The following is a 14,651-nucleotide window of genomic DNA, read 5'->3' on the forward strand; positions in this document are numbered from 1 at the left end:
TTTCAAAGTAAAATAAAAATGTTACACATCGATTAAAGTAGCAAAATTTATCTGTTTCATTACAGAATTTAGAACTTTTTTTAATACATAAAGAAAATTTTTAGCAAAAACGTATTTCCAGGCGTTTCAAAATGATAAGACACTGTTTAATTAAAGTGATCGTTCAACAAAAGTATACTTTTTCGACTTTTTTCTATCATTTAGAACATTTTAGTATTCTATGGAAGCACCATTTGCTTTAGCGACACAAAATAACGTTTTTTTTTCATCGATTCTACTAATTTTTTAAGTAAATTTACATCTAGAGTAGCCAATTCTGCCTCGTTGGTGTTGTCAAATTAGCGATTGTTGGCGTAAACTCTTCTGACTAATATACCCCAAATGTTTTCTATTCTATCGGGTTTAGATCCGGAGAACACGCCGACCAGTCCATAGTTTCTATGGAACAATCGGTCAAATCCTGCCTTGTTTCCCTACTTACGTGGATTCGGGTGTTGTCTTGCTGAAAAAGGAAGGGCACTTCCCGATTATCCTGGATAAAAGGAAGGAGACTATTTTCCAAAACATTTTTGTAGTCCCCACTATGCATTCGCGATGACGTAAACTATATATTAAGAATTGCTTTCGATGTACCATAAATACTCGTACACCCCAAACCATAATAGAACCTCCACCGAAGTTGCGCTTGGAAAATAAGCCACCTCTTATTTGCAAATTTCTCCAATAATTTAAAAAACCATCGGCTTGATCAAGATTCCATTTTTTTCATCCGAAAATAACACCTTTTTAAAAAATTATATGAAATTGAGCAGCATTAAAAATATTCCAAATATCTTACTGTGTCCCAGTTGGTGTCTAGGTACTTTTCTGCAAACTGAAGACGCGCCAGCTTGTGCCGTAGCAAAACATGGGGGTCCTTTTCTTATTTTTGATAATTTTAAATGATTGCACCTCTGTTTTGTGCGCCAAACTGTTGTTTTAGAAACCTTATTATGAACAACAGCGGCCAAGTTGGCGCAAGACTTAGTCGAGTTCTTTTCTCATGATTGCTCCCTGTTCTCGACTTGATAGTGATCATTTTCTTCCAAAGGGCTTCAAAGTGTTGTAATTCTCAGGACTCCGTAAAAAATTCCGGGCAACACAACGACTTCTGCCTGCTTCTTTTTTTTGCAATTAATTTGATTGACAAGCCTGAATCCTTGTAGGCCAAAATTGTTCCACTTTCCATTGAACCCCTCGGCATTTTAGGTTAATTTGCATAAAACTATAATTAAAGTAATCCAAAACAACAATCAACACCTTCTATCTCTTCAGATGCTTATTTTCGACTAGTGTCTTTACATTATGAAACGCCGAAAAGACTCGCAAAAGTGCAGCTTCTTGGAGAAAGATAGCGGCTCTACAAAATAGAGTGAACTTCCGCACCAGAAACAATTTATGGAAGTCTTAACCCTTAACTGGTATCGTAAATTTGACTAACGAAACTAGTGAACTATTAAAATTAGATTCTAGGATACAAATGTCTACAATTTTTTTCAAGAATTATTTTGATAGGCCAAATAACAAGCTTGTTTTATGAAATTAATAAGTTTTTATTCATATACTTCAATAAAATAAAATTTATAATAATCATAATTCAAAAAAAATAAAACGCGTGGGGGCTGCGCGGCCCCCACGATACCAGTTAAGGGTTAAGTATATAACTGTTAAAATGACGTCAAATAAACGCTACTCCGCAAAGTAAAAGCGAGATGTCTTATGATTATGAAACGCACCTTAATATGAAAGTTACACACAAGCTTTTCAAATTGGATGCCGTTTTATGACTTCCCACGTGATTTTTCACATATTGTAAATACACACATGCACCCACATACTGTTATAAAATTGTTTTTAATCACTTTTTTACAAAAATTTGGTTCTTTCATACTTTTAGGTTTATTTAATTTTTTTCATTTGATTGGCCTGCATGTGCTATCTTCTCCGAAAGGGACTGCCCACTACCGTATTGGTGTATGGAAAACGTAAACCTTAAATCCCAGCTGAAAATAGTATTACATAAATGATAAATGGAATATTAACCAACTGTAGGCCCAATAGGACTGACAGAATCAATATCGAAAGAAGTCAAAAAATTAGCGTAACTTTGCCTTGAAGTACTTTTCGACCAGGTGTATGAGGAACTAAGAAGAAAGGGACGAAAAAGCCGGTGATGTTAAATAAAAATTAAAAGTTAGATTAGATTAATCTAAACAAGGAAGATAATAAATAGCAGAGAATAGAAAGAAGCAAGTTGTTTGAAAACAAAATTAAGCAAAAATCCAGCATTACCTCAAGCTAACAACTGATTTCCTCAAATTCACTGATAGTCTACTAGAGGTACCGCAATATGCCCAAATTTCTTTATTCTTTCAACTGTGCACTGAGCCTACTAAAGGGTGATTTTTTAGCTCTTATCTTTTTAAAAAGTTGGTTTAAACTGCTGACGCACGTTTTGTGTTTTGTTTCACTGTCAAACATCTTCAGTTTGGTCTATAATTTAACCATGAATCGTCTTTCAAACAAAAACCGCTTGAAAGTCATTGAATTTCATTATAAAAATGCGTGTTCTGCATTTAGAAAGTTTAAAGTCGAAAAATTGTGTTCAGCGACGAAGCTCATTTTTGGATCAATGGGTACGTAAATAAGCAGGATTGTCGATTTTGGAGTGAAAATCAGCCAGAAGAATTGCAAGTGGTTGGAGGTATCATTGTGCCGTACTTCTTCAAAGACGCTGCGAATCATAACGTAACTGTGAATGGTGAGCACTACCGTGAAATGATATCCAACTTTTTTTTGCCCAAAATGCAAGGGCTTGACTTGTTGAGAGGCGAGTTCGGTGAACATTTTATTTTACGTTCGGGACCTGTCAATTGGCCACCCAGATCGTGCGATATAACGCCTTTAGATTATTTTTTGTGAGGCTTTGTTAAAACTCCTGCCTATTCAGACAAGCCTGCTTCAATTAACGCATTGGAAGACAACATCAAAGCATTTATGTATATGTGAGATACCGGCCGAAACATTGGAAAGAGTATGCCAAAATTGAACTAAGCGGATGGACCCTTTGAAGCGCTGTCGCGGTCAACATTTGCATGAAATAATCTTTAAACATGAAATTATATGGACCGTACCATCGATTTATATAAAAATTGCATGCAGTTTTCTGAATTTTACGTGTGTTTTTTTGAAAAACTTTCCTATAGCTATTGAAAAAAGAGGTTGTCTGTAAAGTCGGTTTACTGACGATAGTTTAACGTGATAACGTCATAAGAAAATACTAATTGAATGGTTGATTTTTTCAAAAGATAATTTTTATTTTATTTGTTTGATAGATATTTTGTATGGATATAGAGAATGAGTTAACATTAACATAACATAATATACTTTAACATAACATAACATAACATAACATAACATAACATAACATAACATAACATAACATAACATAACATAACATAACATAACATAACATAACATAACATAACATAACATAACATAACATAACATAACATAACATAACATAACATAACATAACATAACATAACATAACATAACATAACATAACATAACATAACATAACATAACATAACATAACATAACATAACATAACATAACATAACATAACATAACATAACATAACATAACATAACATAACATAACATAACATAACATAACATAACATAACATAACATAACATAACATAACATAACATAACATAACATAACATAACATAACATAACATAACATAACATAACATAACATAACATAACATAACATAACATAACATAACATAACATAACATAACATAACATAACATAACATAACATAACATAACATAACATAACATAACATAACATAACATAACATAACATAACATAACATAACATAACATAACATAACATAACATAACATAACATAACATAACATAACATAACATAACATAACATAACATAACATAACATAACATAACATAACATAACATAACATAACATAACATAACATAACATAACATAACATAACATAACATAACATAACATAACATAACATAACATAACATAACATAACATAACATAACATAACATAACATAACATAACATAACATAACATAACATAACATAACATAACATAACATAACATAACATAACATAACATAACATAACATAACATAACATAACATAACATAACATAACATAACATAACATAACATAACATAACATAACATAACATAACATAACATAACATAATATAACATAACATAACATAACATAACATAACATAACATAACATAACATAACATAACATAACATAACATAACATAACATAACATAACATAACATAACATAACATAACATAACATAACATAACATAACATAACATAACATAACATAACATAACATAACATAACATAACATAGCATAGCATAACATAACATAACATGCTGTTCAAGCAAAGTAACGATGCATGAGCAAGATAACGACGCATTTTTTGGTTCGTGCAGCTGGCTACATAGAATTATAAGACGTTATCACGTCAAAAAATAATAATAACATTAAAACAACAGGTATTATTAACAAACTTGGTTTTATTTTAAATTCTTCAAGTAAATCAAATTAATAATAATCAATAAGAAGGCATATGCAAATACAAATAAGTGAATTTATATATGTACATATGCTCATATACATACACATATACGCTCACTTAAGTAGGAGAGAGCAAGATGTCGAACGTTGCCGTTCGTTTGCTTTGTTTGCTTTGTCGTTCGTTCCGCGCTTTCGCTTGCAGTTCATTCAAGGTAACGGCAATGAGCAAGGTAACGACATATGAGCAAGGTAACGGCAATGAACAAGGTAACACTAATGAGCAAGGTAACGACACATTTTTTCGTGCGTGCAGCCTGTTAAATCGAATTATAAGACGTTATCACGTCAAAAATCACCCTTTAATTGTTTATCAAGAGTCAAAATTAAGTAACTACTTCCAGAGCAATGCTTCAAACAGTGGACGGTAATCACGATGTACAGAACGCAGAGGTGTCGCGAATATGAAAGAAGAAAGTAGGAATACCCTATGATCAGAAAGTACCGAGAATGTTTAAATAAAACAAAACAGAGCTAACCTTCAGAAAAATTTATTTTATCGCCTTCAAAATATGACCCGTCTGAAGCAACACGCCTGTGCCAACGTTTAACCCAGGCCTCCATGCACCCCTGGTAGGCCGACGAAGTAATGGCCTTCAGCTCCTTCGTCGCATTCTCCTTGTTGCATGCCTTCCATGAAGTGGTAACTTCAACTTGGGAAACGAGAAGAAGTCGCCCGGGGCCATATCAGGTGAATACGGTGCTTGCACGATGATATTTACTTGGTGTTTGATCAAATAATCCAGCACAATTTGGGATCGGTGCGATGGCACGTTATCATCACGTAAAATCCAAGAATTGTTTGCCCACATTTCCGGCCGTTTACGACGTACTCTCTACGATGCACTCTCTACTCTTTGCCTACATCTCTCAAACACTTCGAAACGGGTAAATAATATTCCCTATTGGCTGCCTGGCCCGACAACATAAGAAAAAAAAATGACCCGGTTCCCATGTGCGCGGTGCGTTTAAACTAAACATTCCCGGTACTTTTTGTTCATAGGTTATGCGTAAAATGAGCGGACACAGTTCTGCTGTTGAAACCCCTATGACGCTGCAGCTGAAGTTACGCTCACAATTTAGCTCCTGACGTCCAAACCCGGTAATCTATCAACCTTGGACGGTACTGTATCTCACAAGAGGAGCAAAGCAGCGGGAACCAAACCGACGATACTTATTTTTTGAGCCAGATTAAGTGAACATAAATATTTATTAACGAAAATAGTTTTATTGCTTTGCAAAATGTTGTCCAAGAAGTCCGTTACACTTTTGCATGTACGAGTATTTAAACCAATTTTCGAGACGCTTTTGCACTCCGACTTCATTAAGACGATGTATCAGAGTTTGCAATGCCATGATGAAGAATGATTCGTCTTCTGCGATTACTTTTTCAAGCACTTCTAAACAAATACTGGTGCACAATTAAATTTAACATACGAGGTGTGGCAATTAAGTTGCAGGAGTTTATTACCAAAAAGCACAGAAGGTTAAGTTATGTGCGAAATTTTATTTACGACCTTTATCCTTCCAACTCTACAAACGATACCAGTGTTTCTCCAACGATCAGAAGCTCTCAAGGTAATGCTGTGAAGTAAGCCCATTCCAAATCTTTGTTACAGCTCTTTAACTTCCTGCACGTTGCCAGATCAATTGTATTGAAGTACTGGGAAATGAGAAAAGCTCACACACGCGGCGGTATTGGAGATTTGGGTTGGATCCCTCAACGATGTAATGCCCTTTTTGGCCAGAAACTCTTATACAAAGAGTGAAGAATGAATTCGGATGGCACACGCAAAATGTATGCGAAGCAAAATTGTGAGGGTAAAATTGGCAGCCACGTCAAAGGTGACTCAGCAGCAAAATTCGACCTGCTCATTTCACATATTTTTCTTCCAATCACATTCTCAGTTTTATCCTAAATAAATCGCTATCAAATCTCCTATTACGTCAGCAAATCAAGTGAGAGTCGCTGCTATGCGCTGAGAGCTGGTTAACCGGTCTGATGTTCGCCAACACCTTCTAAAATTCTCTTCATCATCACAACGAAATTCACATTAAATATTCAAAACTGAGCCGGAATTTCGATAATATTTCTTAATCATTTCCACACGTTCGGCAAGCGAGTAGCGAAGCATTATGAAATGACAAACCTCGCTGAATATTTTGCCATCACGATGCCATAATCAAATTCTCTATAAGCAAATGCTAGTCTTTTTTCTGCACTCTTAAATAAAGGGTGGTTAAGTTTCAAGAGCCGGTGTTGATTTTGAATAAAATACAAGTTTTTTAGGAAATTATTGTCATTTCTCTTTATTATGATAATATTGGTATGGCTCAATTACGTATGGAACAAAATATCGGCCAAATGGCCGCCGTGGCCTTGGCGGCACACCTCCATCCGATGGTCCCAATTTCCGTAGACGCTGAGGCATAATTGAGGTTCTATGCCGTTAATGTGCCAAATTATCTCATCTGTTAGCTCTTGAATTGTTGCTGGCTTATCGACGTACACCTTTTCTTTCAAATAACCCCAAAGAAAGAAGTCCAACGGTGTCAAATCACATGATCTTGGCGGCCAATTGACATCGCCGCGTCGTGAGACTATTCGGCCATCAAATTTTTCGCGCAAAAGAGCCATTGTTTCGCTAGCTGTGTGACAAGTGGCACCTTCCTGTTGAAACCACATATCGTCCACATCCATATCTTCCAATTCGGGCCATAAAAAGTTCGTTATCATCTCACGATAGCGAACACTATTTACGGTAACTGCCTGACCGACCTCATTTGGGAAAAAATACGGCCCCATGTTGGCGCCGGCCCATAAACCGCACAAAACAGTCACTCTTTGTGGGTGCATTGGTTTTTCGGCAATCACTCTTGGATTATCATTCGCCCAAATACGGCAATTCTGCTTATTGACGAATCCACTGAGGCGAAAATGTGCCTCATCACTGAAGATGATTTTCTTCGATATGCATTTTGATTTAAACGCCAGTTTTCATAATAAGCCTGAATAAATTTAACGCGTTGCTCGATTGTGTATCTTTCTATGGTTCAAATTGAGTTTGTCTGAAATTGAAAAACGTCAAATGAAATGCATAAAAAAACTTGACGTTTAGGTGTGGTTCACATGCAATATCGGCCCTTGAAATTTAACCAGCCTTTATAAACCACCGAAGTTGGGCTTTTCATCAGCCGTTGGATTGGTGTTATTCCTTAATGCAATCACAAACCAATTAAAAAAATTTGGCACAGACACATCAGCAGATAAATATAAGAGTTACTATTCAATTCAGCTGCACCGTTATAATTTTAATTTCATTTTCCGCATTTTATTGGCCACATTTAAAACTCGCTTTTGTTTGGAATTTTTTTCGTATAAAAGCGCATAAATTTCAAATTTCCCTTTCTAACATTTTTCTGCGTCTTTACATAACAGTCATATACAAACATACATAAGTACGTGTGTATTAATATGCATACATGCATACATATATGACTTTTTGCCTGCATGAATTTCTTTATCTTTTTGGCACAGGCTAATTTAATTTGGAAGCAATTTTTTTTTTAATTTGTGCTCTTATGATTTTATTATCAATGAACTGGAAATGCCACTGACATGCGACAATGCGTGATGGGTATTTTTTCTTAAGCAAAATATATTTGTTTCTTATACAAATTGCATTCCTTTTCCTTGTGGTTCAGCAGTTGAAAGTAAATTTACACAAAAAAAAAAAAACTTTGCATTTTTGTCTGTCTTTCGCAAAATCGTTTACTTTATTACATACAATATAGCTTTTACAGTTAAATATAATACAATAATACATATGTAGAGAGTAAAGTAAGATTGTGTGGATATGAAGAAGTTGAATACTTTGCGAATAACTATTCACTAAATTTTTACATATTTTTTTGTCATTCAATATCTTTATAAAGAATTACATAACAGCTGAAATTCAAAGGTAGTAGATAACACTACCTTCACATTTCTAAAGATGTGCGTTAGTGAGTGTAAAGCCTTTTGTTTGCGCTTAAGTAGTATAAGTAATAATTTACATTAAAAATAAATCGCCAAAATGATAAAGCTAAAACATAATTTTTCAAATATTTGCCCGAAAGTGTTCGTGAAGTGCCGTCATCAATTTAAAACTATTGACTTTGATAACAATAAAAATTATTATGATTAAAAAAAGTAAAAAACTTTTTGTTGCAATTTTAATTTTTCCAACATTTTTATGTTTTTATTTAATTTGAAATAAAAAAAATTAACTTTAATTTTTGCAAAAATTTTTATTTAAATTAAACATTTTAATAAGCCCAAATTTTAAATTTGCTAAAAAAATAAAGTAAATATTTTTTTAAAATTTATTAAAAATACAATACACTTTTATTAGAAATACAAAATTTATTTACTTTTCGGCTTTTATGTTTTTGCTTAATCTGAAATTACCCAATAAATTTTGTTTTTTTTTTTTGGTTTCCGAAAACTCTTCGCAAACAAGTCAAATAATTAGATATCGTAAAGCAACCAAAAGTACTTAATAATTAAATAACAGCGAAGGAACGTAATGAAATTGGTACAAAAATTATTGCTGCAAATATATGTATACAGCAAGTTTGCGTAAGAAACATTCCGATTGTTAGAACATTAAGCTCAATTTGCAGTTTTCTTTAAATAATCGACTAGTATTGCCAATTGAAGTCATGCCGCTAGTTGTCTAATTTTGATTCATTTTCTATTTTTTTCCAAGTACTCAAAGCAAATTTTTTCAATGTATTCTTTAGTTATCACTGTTTCATTCCCAGCCATTCCCCTGAGCCCTGTTTCATTTGCATTGGTTCGAATCAATATTCAGTTACCCTTTTCTACTTCAAAGCCAATTTATTCAATGTTCCTGCCTTTTTCATGGACTTCTTTAGCTATCATAGTTTCATTTCCAGTCGTTTCAATGGGCATTATTTCATTTTAATGCCTTCCTACCGGTAGTGGTTTATTTTTCAAAAGCTCACAGCCAATTTTCAATATGTCCGCAATTTTCATGGCCTTCTTTAGCTTTCATTGTTGCATTTCCAGTAATTTTGTTGGGCTTTATTTCCTTTTCTTGCGTTGTAACAGTTAGAAATGAATTTACTTTTTATTTTAAAGCCAGTTTATTCAATGCGCTTACACTCCTTTAGCTATCACTGTGTCATTCCCAGCCATTCCCCTGAGCCCTGTTTCATTTTCAATGCCTCGAATCGATATTAATTTTTGTTTTTTTAATTTTAATATTTAAAGCCAGTTTATTAATGTGCCTGCATTTTTGATACACTTCTTTAGTTATCGCTGTTTCGTTTCCAGTCGTTCCACTGACATTTGCTTCATTTTCGTTTGTTCGAATCGGCCTTGTGTTATTTGAAGAGAAATCACAGGCGGGGTATTCATTATGCACTAATTCCTTATAAACGTTTTGCTTTACAACTGTTTCATTTCCAGTCATTCCGCTGGCTTATTTTTTTACTTCTCTTTTTCAGTAGATTAAATATGCAATCAATGCAATTACATTTGCATCAAATATTTCATAAATAACTTTCATTTCACTGTTTCATTATCAGGCATTCCTTTGACCTTTTACGACTATTCTTCACATTAAACCAAGTTAGTACATTGAGATACGCTTTTCAAGTCCATATAAGGCAGTAAGTTATGTCACGAAAGCAGTTTTTAATTTTGAAAATAGAATTTTTTTGCATTTCCGTCACTTGTGTTCCATTTCCAATCACTGTTTGCTAAATTGATAATTGGCTTAAATCTTTTTTTCAAATAAATTTCGGCTTCATTTTCATTCAGTTTCATTGATTTTGATTAAATTTCTGCAAACTCAAAACTTAGCTGGAGCTGGCACTTCAAGATGATCTAAATTTTAATTTTCTCACTGTCAGCTGGCTAGGGGTTTTTGTGATGCTCATTTTTGATTTTCAAATGTCAATCTCTCTTTCAGACATTTTTCAGTCCCAGTTTTTCATTTCACAAATATTAGTGCCTTGATTTAGCCCTTTATAAAACTGTTCCATTCCAAAATGTTTCAGTTCCATAACTTTTAGTTTCGCCCATGACAATCTAAATTTGCGGCATATAATGAAACCTTTTAATGAACTTAATATCAACAAAGTAAATTTTTAATTACAATTGTTTCACTTTCAGTGTACTGATACGTTTTAGATAATTTTTTTAAAAAGTCTTTCAAAATTCCAAGGCATATATTTAATTTCTGTTTCGTTCTAAATCGTTTTTTCTGCAAGTCTATCGTTTTTAAACAAACTCAACTTCTGAGATCTTTCTCTTTAAATAAGAAGCATTTTTTTGGCTCAACTATTTTAATTCCGAGTCATTTCCATGCGGTTCATAAAAGTAATTTCTATTCGTTGTAAAATTGTCTTAACTAAATGTAGGATCTTTTGTGTTTCATTTCTAAGCATTCCTGTTCTATTTCAACTCGTTCCTCATCACAATTAAGAGTTTATTTTGCCACCAAATAATGATTCATTCAGTTTCTGCAAATTTTTGTGTATCTCTGTCCATTGCGTTCCGTTTTCATACGTTTCTTTTTTAATGCAGTTTCGTTTTAATTCAACTAGCACTTTTGACCTCAGCTGCTGTTTACTTAATCAATCACTAGTAAATCTTTCAATTCAATAACTTCTTGACAAATACCATACAAATGCGTTCCATTTTCGGCCGTTCCTGCGCTGTTTGCTTAAAACAACTCATCAAGTTTTATCGTTATTTATTTTACAATAATAAAATGAATTTGGCAACTTTTTCACTTAAAATATATAAAACAAAATTATATTATTTATAACATTAAAATTTGTATTCATACAAATAATAATTACAATATTTAATAACGAACAGTGCGCTCCAATAGACTGTCGTCACTTATGGCTATAATGCACTATTCCCACGCTTGGAAAAAAAAACAAATTTGCTAATACCATCAAACTCTCCACTTCTCCACTTATCCGAGTCTGTCGACATCGTTAATGCACCTTCTGTTCCCATTTTGGAAGCGTCTTTCCCCATTTCACTACATCGGCATAGGCAAACAATGTAACCCCCAAATAATATGATCTCTTTCAGCCCACGTTTAGTCGACTATCTTTGTCATACCCAAATTGCCAACTCTTCACTTTTTCACATACGAAAACCCCCACTTTAACATCCTGCTCGTGCCACTTTACTCTGTCCGCAACACTGGCGTCACTTGCACATCGTTGTCATCGGCTTTGATGTCGAATTTCAATTTCGCCAACTCTTTCAGTTCATCACTCGCCGAGGCTGGAACTTTCTTCTCATCGACGTCCTCTGCCGTCTTCACTATCTTCACAGTATCGGGATATTTGTTGGGTTCACCCAAATCCTTAGAGAAAGAAACTACTGTCTTTGGTTCGTAGTTGACGCCCAAAGCGCCGCTGGGATCGGGCGTAGGCAGACTGGGTGTGGGTATGCCATTGGAAAGGCCATTGGCCACACCATTTGTGTGTGAAATGGTTACATCTTCATCGGCATGTCCATTAGTTTTAGGCGTCTCTTCGACGGCAGCGTGCCCGTTTTCTTTGGGTTTCTCATCGGCAGTAGACTGCTTGCGCTCGAGTGGCTTTGGTGGCTCTACAGCTGTTTCGATATGATCCGCAGTGGTTACCGCCACTTCGGCTTGCGAGTTCGGCGCCTCCGGCTTCTGCACAGGCTCTGCTGCATCTGCGGTGACCAACTGATTATCCTGTGCCAATTCTGCTTCAACTAAAGGAGCGCTTGTAACCACTACCGAAACAACAGGTGCCTGTATTTCCTCTACTTTAGATTCCTCGACCTTGGCAGTCTCAGCTTTGTGCTCCTCTTCAGCAACCTTTGGCTCCTCAGCTTTGTGTTCTACAACCTTTTGTTCTTCCACTTCTTGCGCTTCGACTTTTACGGTCTCCACTAATTTCTCTTCACACTCAACAGCCTTTTCATCCTCTACCATATTTGGCTTGTCATCATCCACCTCACCAGCAACAGCTCTGTTTACTTCTTCAATTGCTTTGGCCACTTCTTCCTCCTCAACATGCCCATTAGTTGTAGCCGCTGGAGTCTCCTCATGCGCTTGCTCCGCACTCACTTCAACACTGTTTTCCTCAGCTATGGATGCTTCTTTGGCTTCCTTAGCTGGTGGTGGAATTTCCAAGGATGGCACAATCGGTGGACTGGACATGGTCTCCACCAAAGAAGTGCGGTTCGGTGATGTTGGCGAGATGACAACGTGCGTAAAGTAGCCGCTGCGGCGATTTTCAAAGTCCAAGATATTCTCCTTAGCCAAACGCTCTTGAATACGACGTTGTCGCAATATAAACTCCGGCACATTCTCTTCATTGTCATTCTGTGGTGCTGATACAGACTCCGGCTTTGGTACATGCCTCAACACAACTTGATTGTCTACTTCATCCTTGTTTTCCACTTGCTGTACATTGGCGGGTTTGAAGGCACCATTGAATTTGGTGCTCTGTATGACCAGATTGTCACCATTTTGTTTGCTGGTGTTATTGTTGTTATTTGTAGAAACAATCGGTTTGCTGCCATTGCCATTTGTGAGAATACCGGTCGTACCCTTCACGCCAGCACTTTTGTATGGATAGTAATTGTTGCGGTTGTTATTCTGTAATTCGTTGTTCAACGGATTGGCGTCGCCATTTTGTTGAGACTTCGGAGAGCGCTGAATCGTGTAGTTTGGTTTACCGTGATTAATTAACAGTTTAGTGGCTGGAGAAGAGGGGGATTTATCATCGCTGCCATTGCCATTGCCACTTCCATTGAGGATACTGCCGTTGACTGGACGTAGTTGTAGCTTGACTCGGCTCAAGGTGTCGGACATTTTGGTTTAGTCGTGATCTGAAAATACAAGCGAAAAGGAGGCAAATTAGTTTAAATGTTTTTGTAATTACTTTTAGTGGGTGTATAAGTGAATAATATTTCATTGCCTTCCATTCCACAGAGACAGATGTATTTGCACTATATGAATTCGTATTCTTCTGTCCAAACTGAGCTCGAACAGGATGGCCTACATATACAGCTTTTCTCTTTTTATGCCTCAATCACGTGACTTTCTACAGGCACAACGGCACCCAAATCTAGTCTAATCTTATACATGTTGACATTAAAATGTCACCTAAACCAAATATTGTTGTCAGCCAAATCAAACTCCTGTGGAGAATACAACATTGCCAAATTTCTACTTTTTTTTATTACAATAATATTTTGTATTTCATTTGCGTATGGTACACATACGATATGCTTCAGACCAAGAGCCAGTCAACAACACAAAGACGTTTTAGAGAATGTGCGAGTAAGTTCATGGTAGGCATTTGAACTATATATATAAGTAGGTAACTCAAAGAGCCTTCCAATAACTTTATGAAAGCATTTTATAAATTTGTTAAGTTGAGCAAATTTCATTATAAGACCTCTTCGATTCGCCAAGATTTAGCAAGCGGCGAATATATGAAGCAACTGGTTTAAATTAACATACGTCGGTAACGTCGGAAAGGGCTGCCAAAAATTACATTTGCTTGGAAGGTATAGCCATACTCGCTAGCTTGGTAGCTTTGCTGTTGTTTCACATGGAATTTTTTTGTTAAGTGAGCAGAGCCCAGAGATAGCGAGCAGAGAAGTAGCGAAGTGTCTATAGTGAACTGCATAAGATGGATATATACCGTTGAATACGTTGGATATGTACAACGTTGCCAATTTTCATGCAATAATTTCTTTTTTGTTTGTTTTAATAAAAATCTCAGAATTAAAAGATTTTTACATGCTATGTTAAGCTAATGTACCGTAGGTTGGTAGGTAGGTAAGGTGGCTGTTGCAACGACACACTTAGACCTTTCGTTAGTCCATTGTGATACCGCTGGAGCTTATTCTTACGCTATGGGTTCCTTTTCAAACCATCCGATAGC

General features: G+C 35.3%; 1 protein-coding gene across 4 annotated transcripts in view; it reads right to left on the minus strand.

The window, feature by feature from the left end:
• Positions 1-11,875: 11,875 nt before the first annotated feature.
• Positions 11,876-14,651, minus strand: part of LOC129245661 (general transcriptional corepressor trfA) — a 73,205-nt gene continuing 70,429 nt past the window's right edge. For all 4 annotated transcript variants that reach the window (XM_054883974.1, XM_054883973.1, XM_054883975.1 and 1 more), the window contains one exon: positions 11,876-13,587. In XM_054883974.1, the coding sequence (XP_054739949.1) occupies positions 11,900-13,570 (1,671 nt within the window). In that variant the 5' untranslated portion in view covers positions 13,571-13,587 and the 3' untranslated portion in view covers positions 11,876-11,899. The remainder of the gene's footprint in view (positions 13,588-14,651) is intronic.

Source organism: Anastrepha obliqua, chromosome 4, assembly GCF_027943255.1.
Source record: "Anastrepha obliqua isolate idAnaObli1 chromosome 4, idAnaObli1_1.0, whole genome shotgun sequence".
Lineage (NCBI taxonomy): Eukaryota > Metazoa > Arthropoda > Insecta > Diptera > Tephritidae > Anastrepha > Anastrepha obliqua.